We start from the raw sequence: 23,641 nt of genomic DNA, 5'->3' as shown, positions 1-23,641 counted from the left end.
TGCTTTTTCCGGCACCGGCGCAGACTGGATGCGTTATGTAGATTATAGAAAGGGACATCCGCAAACAATTTTCATCAAAAGCAAACATCTAAAGACAAAAATATGCTACTTAACCCATCAAAATGTGTCGTTGAGTAACTGATTAGGTTGGATTGAGGGTTTTTGACCGAAGATGAATTGGTTTACAAGGTGTAATTTGTAACTCATTTTCTTGGTAAGTCAAAGTATTTACGCATTCAAAATGGCGCACTTTGATTCATGGGAAGGCTCTGAGTAGCAAGTGGCGCAAAGAAAAAAAAAATCCCAATGTGTGCTAATGACGATGATGTCTTGTATATGAAATAAAACAAGAAAATAAGCCATTGTGCAACTCCTCACTAATTTTTTGTTTGTGATGATAGACGCACTTCAGATATTAACTTGTGCAGTAAATTCATGCCGATCATGGTCACCACCACGTCCACCCCGACCTTATACCATTAGCACCACCTACTATAATGCATATAACAGACTAACACTACATCTCAAAGCTTTTTATGATCATGATTTATATAAAGAAATATATCGATAGCTTCTCATTAGTTGACATTTCATCATGCTGGCGAATTTTATGATTGTAAATGGCCAGACGACTATCACATTTGCAAAAGTTATTTCCCATTTGTGGGGTGAATCGGCATATCCCAGTTTCCCCTCTATAATATTACTTATTTTATGGGGTAGTATCTCGCAAATCAAATCTGTGTGATCGACTATATTCATTGTTTTCTTTGATGCCCCATACTATTGCAAAGAATCTGGGTGTTTTCGCATTCGCGCCATTTCACTGTTCACCTGAGTGGATTCACCCCACATGATTATCTTCAAACATACACAAGGGTGTGCAATTAGCATTGCCTGACGCCCGGGGCTACCGTATTTTGGGGTAGGGCTAGTAGTTTTCTGCACGGAGATGGCCCCTTGGGCTAGTAAAAATCAAAACTTCCAATGTAATACATGGAAATCTCTGTTGGTATTTTCACTCATTTTTAGCTATTAATTTCCCAACCAATGATAAATTTCCAGACAGCATGCTCCTATTGTTCGTAAATCTCCATAATCATCCATTTTGCAGTACTACCAGACTTATTTATGCCAAAAAAATCGTTTTTTTCTATTACGAATTTCCTCCATTCCTCTGTTTATGGTAAATACATGCAGATATCTCATTAAATTACTTACGACCACTCATTCAACGGAAAGATAAATGTTATGTGGTTTACATAAAATATATAATTTGTGAGAATTAAACTTTAATTTTAAAAAGAATGACTTTTTCAACAATAAACTATTTTTTCAATATTAGTTGTTTTTCCCCATCCCCTACATTTGGGCTAGTAACTTTTTACTTGGGGCTAGTAACTTTATTGCTGCTACTAGCCCGTTGGTTAGTGCTTAATCTTTTTAATTGCACATCCCTGTTACAGTGTACTTGATGTTTATTTAAGCAAAAGTAGTTTGATCACAGGGGTGTGCAATTAAAAAAATCAAGTACTAGCCCACGGGCTAGTGGCAGCAATAAAGTTACTAGCCCCAAGTAAAAAGTTACTAGCCCAAATGTAATGGGGGGGGGGGGGGGGGAGTAACAACTAATATTGAAAAAATAGATTATTGTAGAAAAATTCAGGGTTTTAAGGTAATCTTTTAAAATTAAAGTTTATTTCTCACTAGTAAAATCAAATCACTTATATATTAATCATTACAATAGAAAATAAAAATGAATTTAAATAAATTATTTTTCCTTTTTCTGTGCATTGCATTAGCGCATCTAAAACGAAGTGAAATCATTTTTTTTTTTATCTTAAATTATTAAGAACATTTGAAATATATTTTACGTAAATCACATAACACTCATCTTTCAGTTGATTGAGTGATCGTAAATAATTTAATGAGATATCTGCCATTATTTACCATAAACACATGAATGGAGGAAATTCGGATTAGAAAAAAAAGATCGTTTTTGGAAGTAAATAAGTCAGGAAGTGCTGCAAAATGGATAAGATTATGGAGATTTACGAACAGTTGGAGCATTCTGCCTGGAGACTTTTCATTGGTTGGGAATTTAATAGCAAAAAATGAGTGAAAATAACGGTAGTGATTTTCATACATTACATTAGTATTTTTTAATTTTTACTAGCCCAAGGGGCTACCTGCATGCAGAAAACCACTAGCCCGACTCCAAAAAATGGTAGCCCCGGGCGTCGGGCGATGCTAATTGCACACCCCTGGATCAGACATTGAGTGTTTAGATTAACAAAATTAATGAGCACTTTAATTCAATTAGTCTTTTCATGATAACTGCGGTACTATTCTTTTGCAGGGCAAATTAATAACGTTTGGCAGAGTTTGTATGGACTGATAATTAAAAGACATAAACAATTGCTTTTACGTCATATTTCACCAAAACATATCATTTTGCCCTGCAAAAGAGCAATACCTATCATGAAACAGTCTATTCAATTAATATGTTGACGGTGCGACCTTTGGGGCGAGCGCATTGTTCACTTAATTTTAAGATCCCCCTCTTCAAACCGCACGAGACATCTGGAACATCTAGACTGTGACGTCACATGACGTATGTTAGCTGCATTTCTGTAAATGAAGTTTGAAAAGTGAAAAATTTTAACAACGAATGTTAAATCTGCTATCTGTATGCAATATCCATTAAATTAAGGTGAGTTTATTTTTGTGAATTTTTAGCTCTACTGGTCAGAGACCAGAAGAGCTTATGCGATAGTAAGGTGTCCGTCGTCTGTCTGTCTGTCTGTCTGTCTGTCCGTCTGTCTGTAAACAATTTTTCAAAACGCTACTCCTCCTACAGTTTTGGTCCGATTTCAATATAACTTGGCACACAAGTAGACTACACTAAGATACATAATTTAGTGCATTGGTTTTTGATTTCGATGGACGGTGTTGTCATGGTTACTAAAAATAGAAATTTCTGTGAAATTCCTTTAAAACGCTACTCCTCCTACAGTTTTGGTCCGATTTCAGTATAACTTGGCACACAAGTAGACTACACTAAGATACATAATTTAGTGCATCGGTTTTTGATTTCGATGGACGGTGTTGCCATGGTTACTAAAAATAGAAATTTCTGTGAAATTCCTTTAAAACGCTACTCCTCCTACAGTTTTGGTCCGATTTCAATATAACTTGGCACACAAGTAGACTACACTAAGATACATAATTTAGTGCATTGGTTTTTGATTTCGATGGACGGTGTTGTCATGGTTACTAAAAATAGAAATTTCTGTGAAATTCCTTTAAAACGCTACTCCTCCTACAGTTTTGGTCCGATTTCAGTATAACTTGGCACACAAGTAGACTACACTAAGATACATAATTTAGTGCATCGGTTTTTGATTTCGATGGACGGTGTTGCCATGGTTACTAAAAATAGAAATTTCTGTGAAATTCCTTTAAAACGCTACTCCTCCTACAGTTTTGGTCCGATTTCAATATAACTTGGCACACAAGTAGACTACACTAAGATACATAATTTAGTGCATCGGTTTTTGATTTCGATGGACGGTGTTGCCATGGTTACTAAAAATAGAAATTTCTGTGAAATTCCTTTAAAACGTTACTCCTCCTACAGTTTTGGTCCGATTTCAATATAACTTGGCACACAAGTAGACTACACTAAGATACATAATTTAGTGCATCGGTTTTTGATTTCGATGGACGGTGTTGCCATGGTTACTAAAAATAGAAATTTCTGTGAAATTCCTTTAAAACGCTACTCCTCCTACAGTTTTGGTCCGATTTCAATATAACTTGGCACACAAGTAGACTACACAAGATACATAATTTAGTGCATCGGTTTTTGATTGCGATGGACGGTGTTGTCATGGTTACTAAAAATAGAAATTTCTGTGAAATTCCTTTAAAACGCTACTCCTCCTACAGTTTTGGTCCGATTTCAATATAACTTGGCACACAAGTAGACTACACTAAGATACATAATTTAGTGCATTGGTTTTTGATTTCGATGGACGGTGTTGCCATGGTTACTAAAAATAGATATTTCTGTGAAATTCCTTTAAAATGCTACTCCTCCTACAGTTTTAGTCCGATTTCAATGTAACTTGGCACACAAGTAGACTACACTAAGATACATAATTTAGTGCATCGGTTTTTGATTTCGATGGACGGTGTTGCCATGGTTACTAAAAATAGAAATTTCTGTGAAATTCCTTTAAAACACTACTCCTGCTACAGTTTTAGTCTGCTTCTAATATAATTAGGCATACAAGAAGACTATACTAAGATACATAATTTATTGCATTGGTTTTTGAATTCGATGAACAGTGTTGCCATGGTTACTTAAAATAGAAATTTCTGTGAAATTCCTTTAAAACGTTACTCCTCCTACAATTTTGGTCTGATTTCAATCTAATTTGGCACACAGTAAGAATACACTACGATACATAATATGTATTTCTGTTTTTTTTTATTTGGGTGAGTGGTGTTGTCATGGTTACCGGTACTAAAAATAGGAATTTCCGTGAAATACTTTCAAAACGCTACTACTCCTAGTTTTCATTTGATTTCAATATAACTTGTCACAAAAGTAGACTACATTAAGATACATAATTCTATTTATTGTTGCATGTTGCAATGTTTCAAATCCAAGTGCTACTTTTCTTTTGTTATACAAACAGACCAGTAGAGCTACAGTCTCATCAGAGACTTCTGGTTAGTTGTTGTTACCGTGCGAACCAAGAACAACAAGCGTTGCGTTGTGGGTCCAAAGTTACTGTATCAAAAAATTCTATTGAAAAAATGTGCAGTAGTCCGAATTTTCTCTTCACACAGGCGTTGTCGTTAGAGCTTTGCTTTGCGCCGCTTACTGCCCTTGCTCTAAGTTGTCGACTAATACTTAATAAACATTTCCAATTTTAACGACAACTGATAAAAACTTTTCTTTAAAAAAAAAAAAAACAGGAAGAAAAATGAACAGGGGAAGAAAAACATCTTCATCTATGTGAAATAGGGATGTCAACGAATAGTCGACTATTCAACTATCAGTCGAATGGACCGACGATCGAATAATGAAACGACATTCGAATATTGTTATTATTAAATAAATGCAATGAAAGAGTGAAAACGAGATGGAATTCTCATCTCAAAATTCAGAAACCGTCTTTCCTCAGAAATAGTCGATAAGATAATTTTCCTCAACCAAAAAAGAATGACTTTTCATGTACGTAAAGAAAGTACATGTACAGTATTTGTGAGTGCTTCACTACCGCGAGAATTATTTGTCAGTTACTGCCTGTGTTGTTTTTGTTGTAAATTACCAATCAAATTACTGGGCTTTGTTTGGAAAATTAATAAATGGGCTTGATCTTATACCCTGTACCAGTTATATCTTATTAATTTAGATTGCTCAAATCGAAGAAACACACCATAGCCATGACATGTTTTGACACTTCGATAATTATTAAAACAATCCACTTCCATTTTAAGGACATTTTGATAGCCAGGGCAATCAATAACTGATTAAGCAGTATTTGTTTAACAATATTGCGAGCACCTGATGTGTAATATAATATGAAATTATCCCCCCACCCCAGCCTTAATTTATTTCATAATAGGCTTAAAAAGAATAAAGACTATCAATTTTTAAATAATGCATCCTAAAATAAAAATTGACTGTATAGACCGATTTATGAATTCAACTGACGGGGAAATTAGACATTTTGGAGAATTAGGTGTCTAAATTTATTTCATATAATCATGTTATCCACACATTACGTTGTATTTAATTTGAGGTTACTTTTCAAATAGATTAAAGTTAAAGAGTTTTTGAGTTACGAATACATAATATATCAGTGAAGTTTGAAATCATATTTTATTTTCAGAAGAAGTTCCAAATATTCGACTATTGTTCGAATAATGCAATTGAATAATCAACTACGGAAAATAAATATTTTGACATCCCTTATGTAAAATAAATATTGTTTTAATTTTATTCCAATAACTTCAATCTTTCTTCTGAAAATCTGAACAAAGATTTACTTTATTAAGAACGAGATCAAATAGGTGTAAGGTGTACATCGCTTTAGATGCAAAATAAACCCTTCCGATAAGACACATGCAAAAACCACAGACATAGAACATTGGAGATTTGTCATAGCATACTGCCAAAATTCACACATGCAAAAATTTGACAAAAAAAGGACACAGGTAAAATTTGGCGAAACCACTCGGAGCAAACATGTAATGGGGGCGAACCCACCGTTATCCATGGCAAAACAGGAAGTTTGAAGGTTTGAAATGACCATTGCACCACGAAGAGAGATAACTCTTAAGAATGTGTATGTCGTTTATTCACTTTATAATACGACTAGTTAAAGTTCAGTATTTTGAGAGATAATCATCATCTTGTGCCTTAGCTAAAGTTATAACAAACTATATGCAAAGTAGCAGAATCTGAATGGATCATTATCTAAACCACATCAATTTTGTGGAATACAAAATTGGTACCTAAATGAATGCAAGCCTATTAAGCTTTTTGGTGCTCTTCTAGTGAGTCTTAAATCCACATCAAGGAGAAAATTTAACACAATTTTTTGCCTCTGCAAACTTATCCCCCCCAAGTTTACGTTAGCCGTCTGTAGTGCTCGTAGTGCAGAAGCAAGTTGGAGTTGCTTCCCCTGTTTCTTGCTACAGTGCAGATTTGTCTTTGCACTGGATCTGAAGAAGAGAACTATTTTAGCATTCTCTCTAGTTTTATTAGCTCACCTGAGCCGAAGGCTCAAGTGAGCTTTTCTGATCAAAATTTGTCCGTTGTCTGTCGTTGTCGTCGTTGTAAACTTTTCACAATTTCATCTTCTTCTCCAGAACAACTGGGCCAATTTCAACCAAACTTGCCACAAAGTATCCTAGGGTGAAGGGGATTCAAGTTTGGTCAAATGAAGGGCCACGCCCTCTTTCAAGGGGAGATAATAAAGAATTAGTGAAAAATTAATAGCATCTTTTAAAAATCTTCTTCTCAAGAATCAGAGGGCCAGGAAAGATGAAACTCACGTGGAAGCATCCTCAGGTAGTGTAGATTCAAGTTTGTTCAAATCATGACCCCTGGGGGTAGGGCGGGGCCACAATGGACTATCAAAGTTTTACATAGAAATATATGGGAAAAATCTTTAAAAATCTTCTTCTCAGAAACAGCAAAGCCCTGATTGATCATATTTATATGGAAGCATCCTGAGGTAGTGTAGATTCTATTTTGATCAAATCATGACCCCGGGGGTAGGGTGGGGCCACAATGGAGGATCAAAGTCTTAAATAGAAATATATAGGAAAATTTCTTCTGAAGAAGAACTGCAAAGCCATGATTAGTCATTTTGATATGGAAGCATCCTCAGGTAGTGTAGATTCAAGTTTGTTAAAATGATGACCCCCGGGGATAAGGTCGGGCCACAATGCAGGATCAAAAATTTTACATAAGAACATATAGGAAAAATATTTCTTCTCAAAAACAGAAAAGCTATGTTTAGTCATATTGATATGGAAGCATCCTCAGGTAGTGTAGATTCAAGTTTGTTCAAATGATGACCCCTGGGATAGGGAGGAGCCACAATGGGGGATCAAATTTTTACAAAGGAATATATGGGAAATTTTTTTTAAAATCTTCTCAAGTACAACAAAGCCATTTCTTATATTGACATGGAAGCATCAATTCAAACCCCCCCCCCCCCCCCCCCCCAAAGTAAACTTTTCAATACTGAACTGATTTGTGCTTTTAGCCAATGTGCTCAGGTGAGCGATGTGGCCCATGGGCCTCTTGTTCATTAGTAGCATCAATCATTGCTAAGAATGTGCAGTTTGTTTAACATCTGATAAATCTTCATCAGTCTTTGTACCGTCTATCTGACAACACTTTCTTGCCTTGAATAACTTGGGAACTTCTGTATCAAAAAATTGCATATTCACTGTCTCTACAGATCAGGGTGGTAAAATAGACACCCTTAGGTTCGAAAACTGATCCATTTATTACAGCTCAGCCTGGTCAGGGTTTGGCTATGCATTGAAATTTAGCCTAAAAAAGTTACACATGTATGTTTGTTAATTGAGGGTAAGCTCTAAAAGAAAGAAAAAATTTAAATACATGTATTACATGTATAGCAGGGTTTAAACTAACTTGAAACCTTTCCTAGACATGTGGGTCAGGGTTCAACACATCACTAGTGTGGGCATTAGTCCAGCTGGACTTGTGCTTCCTTATTTTTACTAGTCTGCAGGCATTATTAATGGTCTGTCAAAAAATGCAGCATCGTTGTTTTTTAATGATTATATGTAATTTTATATAAGTCGACAGAAAATTCTACACTGGAAAATATGGAATGCCTCAACTCAGATCTTTTTTTTTTGACCAAATTTATTTTTGTCATATACAGTGATACTTTAAAAAAAAAAATGCAATATCAGTATTTTTGTGTATGCAAAATAACTACTCCATCAAAAGACAAAATAAATGAACTATGAATGCTAAGGATGTAGATATGAATTTGTAATTGGTATTTATTCACAATTTTAAATTGATGCTTATTACATGTATTCATTGTGGATTTACTAAAAAAAAAAATTTTTGCAATTTTACAGAGCTGTTGAAAGAATGCAGAATGATGAGAGACAAATGGCAGAGAAACAACATCAAAACATGGATGGAAGCAATGTGGTATTCCCGTCTGGGTTACCACAGACAATACTTGTTCACCATGTGCATTCCACACAACAGCAACTACTAAATAAATCAGGTACATGCACTAAAGTAAACCAGAAACAGCCTCACTTACAGAGGTTTTGATGAAACAGAGGGTAGTATCTGCAGTGTTCAAAATGAGTTCATTCACAATGAATAAAATCAAGTAAATGTTGAAATTTTTTGACAAAGCATGTTTTCCTCAAGAACTTAATTTACTGTATTAAGTTTAAGAAGAGAAGTTGGAAATTTAATGTGTACTAGAAATTCTGGCATTATTGAAAAATCAGATAATTTCTGTTTAAATCGATAATAATGAAAATGGATAGTATTAATTTTCACATTAATTTTAATCATGTCTTATTAAAGAATAAATATATACTCTTTATATAAATGTCTATATCGTAACAACTCCTTATGTAAAATGAAAACATGCAGCAAGTTTTGATTGTGATTTTACAAACTAAAGATTCTGAATCTGTGTTGTTTTATGTGCATGTGGTTTAAGTAATCTTGTAAATAAATTGAAATACATGCATGTATTAAATTGTAATTAATTCAATTTATATAATCAATTGTAAGCAATTCTTAACATTTAAATAGGGCAAGTTAAGTTAATTCAGTACTCTACTTGCATGTATTTTCCCCACATATGTAAACAAGAGTGATTTTTGTTCATCAATACTTTGTTTATGAACACTTCGGGGGATGGAAGGGCGGGGATTTATCAGCCTATTTTGGGAAATGCCATTTTTGGGGAATTGGGAAAAATTATCGGCTTTTTGATGAAATTGGGAAAAAATAAAAATTTGCTTAAATCATGTATTCAGGTGTAATATATTCAACATTTCAGCATGAACTCTAATTTGGGCAACCAAACAGACCATTAAATATGATCCAACTTCACAAAGAATTCAATTATGAATAACACTAAATAAAAGTAAAATTGACTTCAATGAGTATAAAGTGTTTATATAACTTAGGTAGTACATGTGTGTATGAGATTCCAATTTAGGTCATTACAGAATATGTTTCTGGAAATTATAAACCTGACCTGCAAAAAATTGTACTAAGTACAAATTTTCTCAAAGTCCTCTTTTAATATGTATTAATGTATTGAAAATATATTTTTTTTCTATTTGAAATAATGCCTACAGTCCTTACCATTCACTCAATACTCAATTGAGTAGGTAGAAATAACTTAATAAATCTATATAATTACACAATATCACCATTTTCAGAAAAATGGAGGAAATTCGGATTAAAAGTTGGTGATCAGGGGTGTGCAATTAAAAAAATCAAGTACTAGCCCACGGGCTAGTGGCAGCAATAAAGTTACTAGCCCCAAGTAAAAAGTTACTAGCCCAAATGTAGGTGGGAAAAGTAACAACTACGAAAACTGAATAAATTATTGTTGAATAAGTCAGGGGTTTAAGGTAATTCTTTTTAAAATTAAAGTTTTATTCTCACTAGTAAAATTGAATCATGTATAAATTAATAATTATGATAGAAAATAAAAATGAATTTAAATAAATTATTTTTTTTCCTTTTCTCTGTGCATATTGCACTAACTCATCTAAAACGAAGTGAAATCTTTTTTTTATCTTAAATTATCAAATACACTGTAAATATATTTTATATACACATAAATCACATAATACTTATCTTTCAGTTGATTGAGTGATGGTAAATAATAGATATCTGCCTTTATTTACCATAAACACATGAATGGAGGAAATTCGGATTAGGAAAAAAAACGATCGTTTTTGGAAGTAAATAAGTCAGGAAGTGCTGCAAAATGGATAAGATTATGGAGATTTACGAACAAAAGGAGCATTCTGCCTGAAAAATTTTCATTGGTTGGGAATTTAATAGCAAAAAATAAGTGAAAACACCGGTAGTGATTTTCATTTATAACATTGGTATTTTTAATTTTTACTAGCCCAAGGGGCTACCTGCATGCAGAGAACAACTAGCCCGACCCCAAAAAATGGTAGCCCCGGGCGTCGGGCGATGCTAATTGCACACCCCTGGTGATGTTTTTACAGTGTTTTTAAACGTGTTATGACTGTAGCTTTGCTAAATGAGTTAAAAAGATGAAAATTACAGAAAATCTGAGAATTTTACTTAGTTTTTTTCCAAGATAATTAAATATAATAGCATTGTTCACCAATTGGGAAAAAATGCTGCCAAATTGGGAAAAACCGAATTTCGGCCCCTGAGAAGGTACTGATAAATCCCTGAAGGGGGAGGTAGATAGGGAGCTAAATGTCAGGTACCTGTGTTGAAAATTAAATAGAAGAGCTGAATATTTATCCAATTTTCTCAGTGTTCAAAAAACATTTTGTTTTAGTAATAGAGTATACTTGAGTTAATGTAATGTTCCTCAACCTTTATAAATAAAAAAGTGAATAATTACAAAACTGTATAAATAATTTTTAAAAAATGAACTTAAAATTGAGACTTTTTTTTTTGTAATTTCAGATGCAAGCAGCAGTGGTGTAGATGAGTTACAAAGAACTACACAAGGAACTGCTAAACAAGGAGGGAGTAGTACAGCAGCCACAGGAACCATTCACCATACAGGTCAAAGCCCTTCCAGTGGAGGGCAAAGCTCTCGACCCAACCTACCTCAACAACATATTGTGACTATGAGTAATCAAACGCCTAAAAGCACTAGTTCATTAGTTGGGGCTAGTAGCTCAGCTTCGGTTTCCACTAGCAGAGCTCCAATGGATTCAAAACCCCCAGCTTTAAATTTAACTTTTCCAAACTTAACTGCATTAGGTAACCAGACTGGTCCATCTCCCAAGAAGAAAATTAAGTTGGAAGAAAAACCTGCAGCTACCCATGAGATAGCAAATCATAGGAAATTGATATTAGATCTTAAGTATAAAAGTATGTTGGATATAAAGGAACCATACATAGATAATTTGACAGAAATGTTCTTCCTTCAAAATGGAGGGAATTTGATGGATTTTCTTGCATGGAAGAAAAGGCCAACTCCTCAATTAGTTCACTTTCTGAAATCTGGGAGTTTGGATAGTGATGATGAAGAGGAGAGTAGTTTGGAGAGGAAAATTAATAATGAAGTAAGAAGATATTAATCTACTAAATAAATGATTGCTAAAGGATAATTTAATAACTGATATAATATTCATATAGATTCTTACAAATGCATTTCTAGAATACGCTGTACTTAACAGGTTAAGGTCATCACATGTAGTGGAAGCAATGTTCCACTGGCTACACCTGTAGCTATATCAACCACATTACCCCCGTCAGTAGCTGCCCTGAATCAACAAGGTAACAAACACTTGTGTATGTACAGTATATGTTTTTTTAAGTTTTCATTTTATATGAAATATAATGCTTCAGTGCACATTGTTTAAAGGCCTCGATCAAATTTATTTCTGTGTAACTGCATGTACATGTATATTTAAATTCCTTTAACAACAGTATTGGGTTTTGTATGCATACATGTCTTAACAAAATTCACTCATGCATTGAAAATTCTGTGCATCTAGCTAATTTTTCATGAAATAGCATTGTGTGATGAAACTAAAGGCAGTCATTTTCATATTTTTTTTTATTTTATAAAGAATTGGTCAGCTTTATAAACATTGCATGTTCTCTGTGTTGTAATCAACTGTGTTATGTATTATGCTTCCACGTTACAATTATGGAGTCGCCTTGAAATCTCTAGTTTTAGGGTGCTATTGTAACGGAATATAAACTTAGCAAGAACATTTCGTTGTGTGTCTTCCTCATAGGCATTCAGCTTGCAGTCTTGATACATTGCTACTAATGTCCCTAAAATCTATTTAGATTTTTACAGACTTTCTTAATAGCTTTAAGTTTTGGAAACCTTTATTAAGCATTGATGTTGTATTGTTATCTTTTGATGAGTTAATTTTTCTTTGAATTCTATCTCTTGAGTTTATTTTCTTAATTATGTGTGTGCTTGGCTGAATGTTGCTGTAGCTTTATTAGGAATTGGATCTTCTATAAATAATAAAATTTGAAAATAAGCTTTATTAGGGATTGAATCTTCTTCAATAATATTTTTTTTAAATTGCCTTAAACAGGGCTTAAAGGCACCTCAGATTTTGTAACTCAGTTTGTTACAATATTTCATCCAAAAAAAAAAATTTTTTTTAATTAAAAAAAATCTTAAAGTGGTATTTGCATTCATGGCGATGTAAAATTAGCAGGGTTTGATCCGCGCCGCCCAGGGGGACGACATGGAATGATTTTTGGTCATGTGCAGCATCTATCACAACCTCCTACTATACTCCCTATACTTCAAGCTGGTCCCATCATTCTGCCAGGTACACACACTGATTAGGAAGATAAATAGTATGAAAGCCTATTACACGTATTTAAGATTTTAAAATGTTGTAATTGGATGTTGTCCTTATGATGCATAAATAGGTACAGGTGCGGTCACTACTGATAGCTTAGCTGCGAAGAGTACCACTCAGTCTGTACCAGCTCAAAAGATTGTTACCACAACAAGTATGACCACAGTAACTTTGGCAACTCCTCTGTCAATGCCACAGCTTCACAGTCATCTAGCCAAGGCAATCACAGACAGCAAGCCTCCAGCTGCTCAGACATCCTCAACCAAGTCAAATGTGACTGCAGCCTCACCGATGTAAATAGCTTTATCATATATGTTGATATCTTGAATGGTACTGCTATGAAAAAAAATAATACAATCTAGTGAAAACAATGCCACTGTTCTTTGCAGAGTATCTGTATCAACTCCTGTTGTTAAAACTACAAAATCACCCCCAATATCTCCCAATGTTCAACAGCCCAAGACACCAACTATATCAGGGGTTTATGATGGTGCACCAGGTGTGGGAACACAGGAGGCAATAGTTGAAAGAGCAAAACAGGTCAGTATGTGCTTAATTTGAATCCTTATTAACCTCATCAAATGTGTTTATCTATCAGGATTTGCTACATTCATCCTGGAAACATTGATGAGAGAGCATTGCAATGCTGCTTCCAAATCTGGTTTCCATGCCAGTTTTGGCAATGAATATTGCAACATATTGGAATAGGTTTTTTTTTTCCTGAATCTAAAGCGTGCAAGACTACCCATTCAGTTTATGTTGTTCATCTGTTTACAGGAGGCACAGGTGATGCAGAGAGTTTCTGAACTGAGAAAGGAAGGACTGTGGTCAACAAGGAGACTACCCAAAGTGCAGGAACCTCCTAGAAACAAAGGGCATTGGGATTATCTGTTGGAAGAAATGCAGTGGTTAGCTGCAGACTTTGCCCAAGAAAGGAAATGGAAGAAGGCAGCTGCAAGAAAGGTATTTTACATGTACATTATCCCCAAAGTTTGGTCCATCAACATTCACATTCTCAACCCTATTACCCCACCCTAATGTACTAGTGTATCCTTGTATGAGGTTCTTGCTGACTGGTCAGATTCCTAGTTGGAATATGCTTTAAATTGGAAGAAAAATAACATAATAATATATATACATGTATATCATCAATATTGTTGCCAAAATTTATTTAATTTCAATAAAGGTGGATATTGTGAATATTTGTACTTTTACACTGTTTAGGTGGCTGTGTAACATGATTTTACAGTTTAATTATGACTGTTTGTAGGTAGCAAAAATGGTATCAAAGTATTTCCAAGATCTTGAGCAGAAAGAAATAAGAGCAGAGAAGGAAGAGGGTCTGAAACTAAAGAAAATAGCTAGCCAGATGGCTAAACAGATCCGGGAGTTCTGGACCAATATTGAAAAGGTAAGGATCTATTTGCTATCTCTTCAAATTGGCCACTATTACCAAGACCAGCTATACTGATATAAATAGCTGAGTTGTGAAGATGGCCAAAGATTAATTCAAATTGTCGCAATTTACAATGAAGACATTTGAAACATTTATTTAGTCTTGTCGCTTGACTTTTGCATGTTTTGAGCAAAACATGCTGTAAAGTGGTGAGCAGTGAAGAATGACCTCGATTTACTAAGTAACCTACTTATTGCAGGTGGTGCAGTACAAAGCTCAAGCAAGACTTGAGGAGAAAAGGAAGAAGGCTTTAGACTTGCACCTTAACTTTATTGTTGACCAAACAGAGAAGTATTCTACATGGCTTACAGAAGGATTAAAGAAGGAAGGGACTTCCATAGGAAGTGGGTCCAATGTAGCAACTCCAGCCCACAGTGATGCAGGAGATGAAGAATTCAGACCAGCAAAAGAAGATGAATCTGATGATGAGGAGACTATTGAAAAAGAAGAAGCTGAACAAGATCCAGTGAGTATTGGTCATTGTGGTCATTAAACCAATACCCTCTTCCCAGCAATGAAATTGTGAAAGGGGGGGTGGGGGTGGGGGTAGCATTATTATGTATTAAGTTGTCCTTTTATCCCTATTATCCATTAGTATGTAGTTTGTTCTGACTTGTCACAAGTGACAAAACTTCTGTACATGTCAGTAATTTCTTGCATCTTTAAATGCTTTTATCTAGGCAATATTTGAAATGTACCATATTTTAATAGAAATCTGTCAGTGGGATGGATGGGTATCTATCTCTTAAGGACAGTTTTAATTTAATCTTCACATCCCAACCACATACTGAAATTTGTGAATAGAGTTCAGAGGGTGCAAATACTTCACAGATTGATAGTTCATTGTTTATTTGTTACAGCTGAATACCAAAGCAGAATTAGATGCTTTACAGAAGGAGAGTGAATTACCCTTTGAGGAACTTTTAAAAACATTGCCAAAAGAGGTTCTGGAGAATCCAGTTCCTGTACATTCTGATGAGGCTGATGAAGAGGTACTGATTTCTTAGCTACATTAATTATAGAAATCCCCAAGTACACTCCCATTGTAACATAAGTCACAGTGGATTATCTTTCAGGGGTAGACTAACAATCTTGGAAATGCACAGCATATCTCATTCAAAGATATGCAAAATTTCTTCGATTACAGTTTGTTCAGAAATAAATGTAATTGAAAGTTTTTCAACTGTGCAGTTTTAAGAAGTAAGTATTGCCTTACAGGATAAGAAAGATACAGAATTTAAAGCAACTGAGGATGAAAAAGATGAAGAAGACACAATTGCTGAACAAGAGAAACATGAAAAGAAGATAGATTATTCCAAAGAACTGAGTGATCTGAAGGATGAAAGTAAAAGCATTTCCTGTTTATGATTTATTGTTACAAAAGTTTGTTGATATTCTGTTTTTTACTACGAAAAAAGCCTGTACTAAAAAATAAATATTGTATTGCAGATGAAATGACCATGGAGGAACTGTATCAAAAATATGCAGGGGCTTATGACAGTGATTTTGAAATGCCAGAGGAGGAGGAGGACAGTGAAGATGAAGATTCAGATGATGATGAGGAAGAGGAGGATGAAAGTGAAGGTAATTCAAACAAAATTATTGGAAGCTTAAGAGGAATGAATTGGCTTGTTTTATGAAAAAATATCTAGATATGTAATTATAATTTTTAGCTCACCTCGACGAAGTCGAGATGAGCTTATGCTATACCCCTGGCGTTGGCGTCGGCGTTAGCGTCGGCGTCCCAGGTTAAAGTTTTAGGAGCAAGTCCATTCCCAAGTAACTACAAGCCCTACCTGGACCAAATTTGCATGGATGATGCATCTAGGGATGGACACTACCACACTTGCTTCGGATGCTGGATCTGACCTAGATTTTCCAGATGAGTGACCAGGTTAAAGTTTTTGGAGCAAATCCATTCCCAAGTAACTACAAGCCCTACTTGAACCAAACTTGCATGGATGATGCATCTAGGGATGGACACAACCACACTTGCTTCAGATGCTGGATCTGACCTAGATTTTCCAGTTGAGTGACCAGGTTAAAGTTTTTGGAGCAGGTCCATTCCCAAGTAACTATAAGCCCTACCTGAACCAAAGTTGCATGGATGATGCATCTAGGGATGGACACTACCACACTTGCTTCGGATGCTGGATCTGACCTAGATTTTCCAGATGAGTGACCAGGTTATAGTTTTTAGAGCAGGTCCATTCCCAAGGAACTATAAGCCCTTACCTGAACCAAACTTGCATGGATGATGCATCTAGGGATGGACACTACCACACTTGCTTCGGATGCTGGATCTGACCTAGATTTTCGTGTTGAGTGACCAGGTTAAAGTTTCTGGAGCAAATCCATTCCCAAGTAACTATAAGCCCTATCTGGACCAAACTTACATGGATGATGCATCTAGGGATGGACACTACCACACTTGCTTCGGATGCTGGACCTGACCTAGAATTTCCAGATGAGGGACCAGGTTAAAGTTTTTGGAGCAAGTCCATTCCCAAGTAACTATAAGCCCTACTTGAACCAAAGTTGCATGGATGATGCATCTAGGGATGGACACTACCACACTTGCTTCGGATGCTGGATCTGACCTATATTTGGAGCAGATCTATTCCCAAGTAACTATAAGCCCTTACCTGGACCAAACTTGCATGGATGATGCATCTAGGGATGGACACTACCACACTTGCTTCGGATGCTGAATCTGACCTAGATTTTCCAGATGAGTGAATTTTAGCCATATTTTAATCAAATTAGCATGGATGATGTATCTTAGGATGGACACTTTCAGACTTGTTTTGGATTCTGAATCTGACCTACATTTTCCAGATGGGTGACCAGAGTAATGTTTTTGGAGTAGCTATATAATATTATGGCATGTTATGATTAAACAGCTTGGATGGTACATCTAAGGATGAAAACTTCCAGACTTGCTTTGGATGTTGGAACTGTCCAAAATTTTCTTGATTAGTAAACAGGTTAGAAGTTTTTTGAGCAGATCTATTTCCAAGTATCTATAAGTCCTTCTTAAACCAAACTTGTATGGATATTGATCTTGGGATGAACACTAACTAGAAAAAATATGATGTGAGATTTGCCTTACTTATAGATAGCCTTCGTCGAGGTGAGCTTCGTAATCTTTGATTACCTATGTTTTTATTATTGAAAACAGAAGAGGAGGAGGAGGAAGAAGATGAAGAAAGTATGGAAGAAGAGAGTACAGAGAAGGATGATGTTGGGTTGGAATTCTTGACACAGAAAGATGAGGATTCTAAATCTCAGGTACATGTAAATAAACTTGAGCAAAAACAAAGGGGGGGGGGGGGGGGGGGGGGGCTGACGAAACGGAAATGGTTTCTTGTCCAGGAATTAGTTGAGGTAATTAGATAAATCTAATATGCTGTTCAAATATTTTTAGGGTGATTTTGATCAGGAAGGTCCAGGCAAAGAAATCACTGATATTGCAGCACAAGCTCAAAGTCTTCAACCCAAGGGATACACTCTAGAAACAACCACTGTAAGTGTGTACTGAATACATGTTTTAGTTTATTTCCTGGAGATTTTATTATTCTCCGTTCTCTACAACTTAGAGAATGGTTGTACCAGTCTCCAACATAAAATTTGCCAATTGCTTTGACAATTTTTTTAATAAAATTGTCATATCTCAAGGTAAATACATTTCATAGAAATGCTTACTGGTATATTATGAATCAGATGTTGATTTTAAGATTCATGTAATGTACAAATGTATGTTTCCTCCAGGTTAAAACAGCTGTGCCATTCTTATTGAAACATACTTTACGAGAATATCAACATGTTGGTCTGAACTGGCTTGCCACTATGTATGAGCAGAGATTAAATGGAATTTTGGCTGATGAAATGGGTCTTGGAAAGACGATTCAGACTATTGCATTGCTGGCTCATTTGGCTTGCGAGAAAGGTTAGTGAATTGTAACCTTTTAAGAACATAAGAAATGCTGATATGTTCCAATCATTGAATATACAGTTGATGTATTTAATAATCTTGTTTTCAGGTATATGGGGACCCCATTTGATTGTTGTTCCAACAAGTGTAATGCTTAATTGGGAGATGGAAATCAAAAAATGGTGTCCAGCATTCAAAATACTCACCTACTATGGATCTCTTAAGGAAAGGAAGTTAAAAAGACAGGTAAGCAGGAGGATTAAGATGGGGTAATTAAAGGCTTGTTAGCTTTCCATAGCTAAGTGGTTGAGAACCCCCTAGATAAATTGACTGTTATCATCCATTGAGTTTAGTTTGCTGAAATCAGAATAACAGAAACATTGCATCAATATTCAATTGTAATTCATGTAAGTAATGACAAATGTAAGTGGTAACTAGTAAGGTTCATTTCATAATCATAGTGGGAAAAAAGTAGGTTTAAAATTTTGCTCCATGGAATTTTCCATGAAGGAGTAAAACTTCAAGGAGAATATTCAAATTATGAATTACTTTCGAGAGAAGTGAATGCAATCCACAATGTATAAAAGATCTTTGTAATAAATAGTAAAAACATGTATGTATGTATGTTTCTTAAAATGGAATATACATTTAGATAACCCTTTTCCCTACAAAGAAACATATTGTCAAAATATATTATTTTTTGTAGGGTTGGACCAAAACCAATGCCTTTCATATCTGTATAACATCTTATAAACTTGTTATACAAGACCATCAGTCTTTCAGGAGAAAGAAGTGGAAGTATTTCATCTTAGATGAGGTAAAGGAGGCATACTTTACGTTCTATTGATTTAAAAACTTTGAAAATTTCCATTTGATAATGTGTTTGATTAACTGGCATTAGCCTCTGTTGATACAGACATCGAGATTGATAGCATATCTTTCTTTGCATAGAGAGAGTATGTGAGAAATTCTCGGATATAAATTGAAGGAAAATTGAGTGTACAATTATTTTCATTGTGCCATTTATTTTACTTCTAACATAATATCAATGAATTTGTATTAATCAACAATAAAATTAGCATGCATATTACAGAAATAATGTTCTCTTTTCACAAAACAGGCTCAAAACATCAAAAACTTCAAGTCTCAAAGATGGCAGACCCTCCTGAACTTTTCAAGTCAGAGACGATTGCTTCTGACCGGGACTCCTCTTCAGAATAGTTTGATGGAATTGTGGTCACTGATGCATTTCCTTATGCCTCATGTGTTTCAGTCTCACAGAGAATTTAAAGAGTGGTTTGCTAATCCTCTGACAGGGATGATAGAGGGGAGTCATGAATACAATGAAAGTCTCATTAAAAGATTACACAAGGTAAGCAGATTAATTCATCTTAATTTGGTTATAACTCCACATCAAATCTGTGCTGAACTGTGCATGAGAAAAAGATGGATTTTCATGGCTTTCATTTCAGGTACTAAGACCATTTTTACTGCGTCGATTAAAGAAAGATGTTGAAAAGCAGATGCCAAAAAAATATGAGCATGTGGTTATGTGCCATTTGTCTAAACGACAAAGATACCTTTATGATGATTTCATGTCACAGACAAAGTAAGTAGAAACTAGAAATGTTTTAAGTTTTTGATTATTGATGTTATTCTTCCTTTTTGACATTATTCCTATTTATATGATATGTATTTAAATTGTCTTTTAGAACTAAAGAAACCCTGGCTAGTGGACATTTTATGAGTGTTATCAACATCTTAATGCAGTTGAGAAAAGTGTGTAATCATCCAAGTCTCTTTGATCCAAGGCCAATTGTATCACCATTCAAAACTGAAGGCATTGACTACTTTGTTCCATCACTGGTGCTGAATTGCTTGAACTATGATCCTTTCAAGGTACATTAGTTTGTTGGCTTAAAAAAATTCATTGCGATTATAAAGATCACTGTAATTTCATTGTGGATTGCTAAAAGTTGCAATTCGAGGGGACATTACCATAAGTTTTGGGGTATATGTCGATGGGGTGTATAGGTCGAAAGGCTCATTTTCAGCCGTAATTTTTAAAAAATCCTTAGATAGGACGAATTTGGAAGATAGGACGAGGCTTTGTTTATCGATTTCTAGAGATTCTTACGTAGATACTACGTATCAGAACATGTAAACCTCTTTAACTTAACCCGTGATATTAACGTATTGAGAAAATAACCAGTATTTTTATGAGTACAGTATTTTATTAGTGTTTTATACAAACGTACTTAAAACTTCCTTGAATTGTGATATAACGTATTTTCTCCAACTTGCCTGTTCAATGCCGTCATAGTTTGACTCTTTCGTTAAACACATAAATACGGTAGTATAAAACAGCTATAATTAGGGAAATACCCGAAATCAAACAATAATCATTTCCATTTTAGAACATCGTGGACACGTTCTTTTATTCCGACATTATATACCTGGGTAAAAAATTAACTTCGATGACCGCCATTTTTATATTTTCTTGTCCAGGGATTTGCTAAAACACGCAAATGACTATTACATGTAACAGTGCGCAAATGAAATTAATCATATTTTAAAACATGCTATAATTTTGCATGAGATATTGTTGTAAAAAGTAAATTTAATTGAGAGTACATTCGCAATTTAACAGTCATCAAGAATTTCACAGTTTTGTTGTTCAATGATGTATAGCACTAATACCCCTGTAACGGCACGTGGATCTGTTAATCATGCCCCGCAGGTGTTTTAACCAACACAGGTGTTAACACCTTTGTGTACACAGTGTATATCCCTTTATCTGTCAGACAATTAAAATTCTATTAGAAGCCAATCTTTGTATAATTCAGTGTACCCCTTGGGTACGAGGAAGCTTTCAATTCTATCATTTAAAAAAATATTTATTTGGTAAAACAAAAAAAAAACAACATCAAAAAACTGTGAATAAAAAATAATGTATCGTAAATAAATGAATTTATAATAACTTCCAAAAACGTATAATAGTATATTCAAGATAAGTTCGTTTTATTATAATTAATTAAGATATAAAACAAAATAGTTATTACTAGCGGTATATTTGGTAAATAAATTTAGGAATTTACTGGCAACAATTTACTACACGTATTTTACATTTAAATAAATATCACAAGACGATGAACAAATATTTAGGCATACTATTTCAATTAATCGTTACAAATAAATGGTAAAAAAAAGATTATAATTGCGATTGTGAAAACTCTTCCGTATTTTAAATTTTGATACTGCTGCGGTTTTCTTTTTAGTAAACGATTGTGACTTCCAACTTCACAAGATGGACACAGCATGTTGTAAATATACTTTGAGACATTAATTACTAGATGATATACCGGTAGTAAGTTCTCTTTTTGTACATCGACGGATATTTAATGGAACTTATTTTGTAAGAAATCAATGGAATAAATATTTAATTCTTTATTGTTTATTATTTTTTTCTCGGTAAAATAATTTTAAAAAATACGAAAATGGCACAGATTTGCTTTAAAATTGACGTAAATTTTACTGATTTGGAGGCATTTTTCGTAAACTTGAGCCTTAGATAGGTCGATTCGTTAAATAGGACGACCCCTGCGGTTCTGAGAAAAAAAGTATCGTCTTATCTTCCAAAACTAACGGTATTTAATGGGTGAGCATCTTGCAAAAGAGATCACCTACAGGTACAATATATTTCAATATTTGGTGAGGCAAATTTGGGAGGTAAGAAGTACCCATAAAATCCAAGAAAATTGGGCCTGCACAAAATACTTGTATGTGATACATGTAAATTCCATTGTAACTGATTATGAAAATTCTGTTGTAGGATATTGATCTACATTCACTTTATCCCAGTTTGGCTGACATGGAGTTAAATTTACCAGCTTTTGTGGCACACAGAGTTAAAAAACTACAGACTCCAAGAGTTTTGATTGAGGAAATTGATAGTCAAGAAGAGCCTCCATCTAGACCCCCTACTGGTAAACTGAAACCAGTGATCTTTAAAGGCATTGCTCCTGTTCAGCCAGTAAGTATGATTTGAAAATGCTATGTAACTACATTTACTGTATAAACTCCATGATAAGTACATCCAGAGTGCTGGAACAATTTCATATTAACTTGGATATCTTTGTTAGACTGGAAGAGCCTCTCCCACTACATCTGAAAAATCCACACCAGCCTCTCCAGCGGTACAATCTGCAATGAAGACAGAAACAGGTATGTAACATCTAAATTATTATGAACAATATTAGCAATCCATGTACATGTACATATGAAATTTTACAAGTGCGTATTGTACTACATGTATATGAACTTTTCAGTAAATGGAATTCAAGTAGAAAATGCCCACACTCCAGTTACAAATGCAACTGCTACAGTACAACCTCCAGTCAAAGTTCTTGGACAATCAGGCATGTCTTTCATGAGTGTATAAGAATAAAGCTACTATTCTGCCTCAGTGACAAAAGATTGAGGCTTTTTATTAGCTCACGTGAGCTGAAAGCTCAAGTGAGCTTTTCTGATCACCCGTTGTCCGTCGTCTGTCTAGCTGTCCATCCGTCCATCTGTAAACTTTTCACATTTTCAACTTCTTCTCAAGAACCACTGGGCCAATTTTAACGAAACTTGGTACAAAGTATCCTTGAGTGAAGGGGAGTTTAAATTGTTAAAATAAAGGGCCAAGTCCCCTTAAAGGGGAGATAATCAAGAAAAGACAAAAATAGGGTGGGGTCATTAAAAGATCTTCTCAAGAATCACTGGGCCAAAAAAGCTGAAACTTATGTGGAAGCATCCTGGGATAGTGTAGATTCTAAGTTGTTCAAATCATGACCCCCGGGGGTAGGGCGGGGCCACAATAGGTAATTCAAGTTTTACATTGAAATAAATAAGAAAAATCTTTAAAAATCTTCTCAAGAACCACTGGGCCAAAAAAGCTGAAACTTATGTGGAAGCATCCTGGGGTAGTGTAGATTCTAAATTGTTCAAATCATGACCCCTGGGGGTAGGGTGGGGCCACAATAGGGAATTCAAGTTTTACATTGAAATATATAGGAAAAATCTTTAAAAATCTTCTTCTCAAAAACCACTGGGCAAGAAAAGCTGAAACTTACATGAAAGCATCCTGGGGT

At 34.8% G+C, this 23,641-nt stretch overlaps 1 protein-coding gene and 1 long non-coding RNA gene across 2 annotated transcripts in view; both read left to right on the top strand.

Moving 5' to 3' along the window:
• The first annotated feature begins 11 nt into the window (after positions 1-11).
• LOC133206337 (uncharacterized) lies at positions 12-11,264 on the top strand. The gene is made up of 3 exons (XR_009723749.1): positions 12-214; positions 8,653-8,807; positions 11,237-11,264. It is a non-coding gene; the product is annotated as an uncharacterized LOC133206337 (long non-coding RNA).
• A 31-nt stretch (positions 11,265-11,295) lies between these two features.
• The window catches only part of LOC133204865 (helicase domino-like), a 40,054-nt gene continuing 27,708 nt past the window's right edge, over positions 11,296-23,641 (top strand). Inside the window, exons 1-22 of the mRNA XM_061340608.1 lie at positions 11,296-11,844; positions 11,959-12,058; positions 12,964-13,083; positions 13,187-13,409; positions 13,506-13,656; positions 13,894-14,079; positions 14,387-14,527; positions 14,772-15,038; positions 15,433-15,564; positions 15,791-15,917; positions 16,022-16,156; positions 17,754-17,863; positions 18,000-18,098; positions 18,344-18,521; positions 18,616-18,752; positions 19,213-19,323; positions 19,627-19,878; positions 19,979-20,115; positions 20,219-20,405; positions 22,339-22,539; positions 22,649-22,730; positions 22,835-22,924. Coding sequence (XP_061196592.1) covers positions 11,404-11,844; positions 11,959-12,058; positions 12,964-13,083; positions 13,187-13,409; positions 13,506-13,656; positions 13,894-14,079; positions 14,387-14,527; positions 14,772-15,038; positions 15,433-15,564; positions 15,791-15,917; positions 16,022-16,156; positions 17,754-17,863; positions 18,000-18,098; positions 18,344-18,521; positions 18,616-18,752; positions 19,213-19,323; positions 19,627-19,878; positions 19,979-20,115; positions 20,219-20,405; positions 22,339-22,539; positions 22,649-22,730; positions 22,835-22,924 — 3,607 coding nt within the window. The 5' untranslated portion in view covers positions 11,296-11,403. The remainder of the gene's footprint in view (positions 11,845-11,958; positions 12,059-12,963; positions 13,084-13,186; positions 13,410-13,505; positions 13,657-13,893; positions 14,080-14,386; positions 14,528-14,771; positions 15,039-15,432; positions 15,565-15,790; positions 15,918-16,021; positions 16,157-17,753; positions 17,864-17,999; positions 18,099-18,343; positions 18,522-18,615; positions 18,753-19,212; positions 19,324-19,626; positions 19,879-19,978; positions 20,116-20,218; positions 20,406-22,338; positions 22,540-22,648; positions 22,731-22,834; positions 22,925-23,641) is intronic.

The sequence above is a fragment of the Saccostrea echinata genome, unplaced genomic scaffold (assembly GCF_033153115.1).
Source record: "Saccostrea echinata isolate AGI-Se365-2 ecotype Australia unplaced genomic scaffold, CSIRO_AGI_Sech_v1 ptg000054l, whole genome shotgun sequence".
Classification (NCBI taxonomy): Eukaryota; Metazoa; Mollusca; class Bivalvia; order Ostreida; family Ostreidae; genus Saccostrea; species Saccostrea echinata.
Note: the sequence above shows the minus strand (reverse complement) of the source record. Positions and strands in the feature narration are given on the sequence as shown.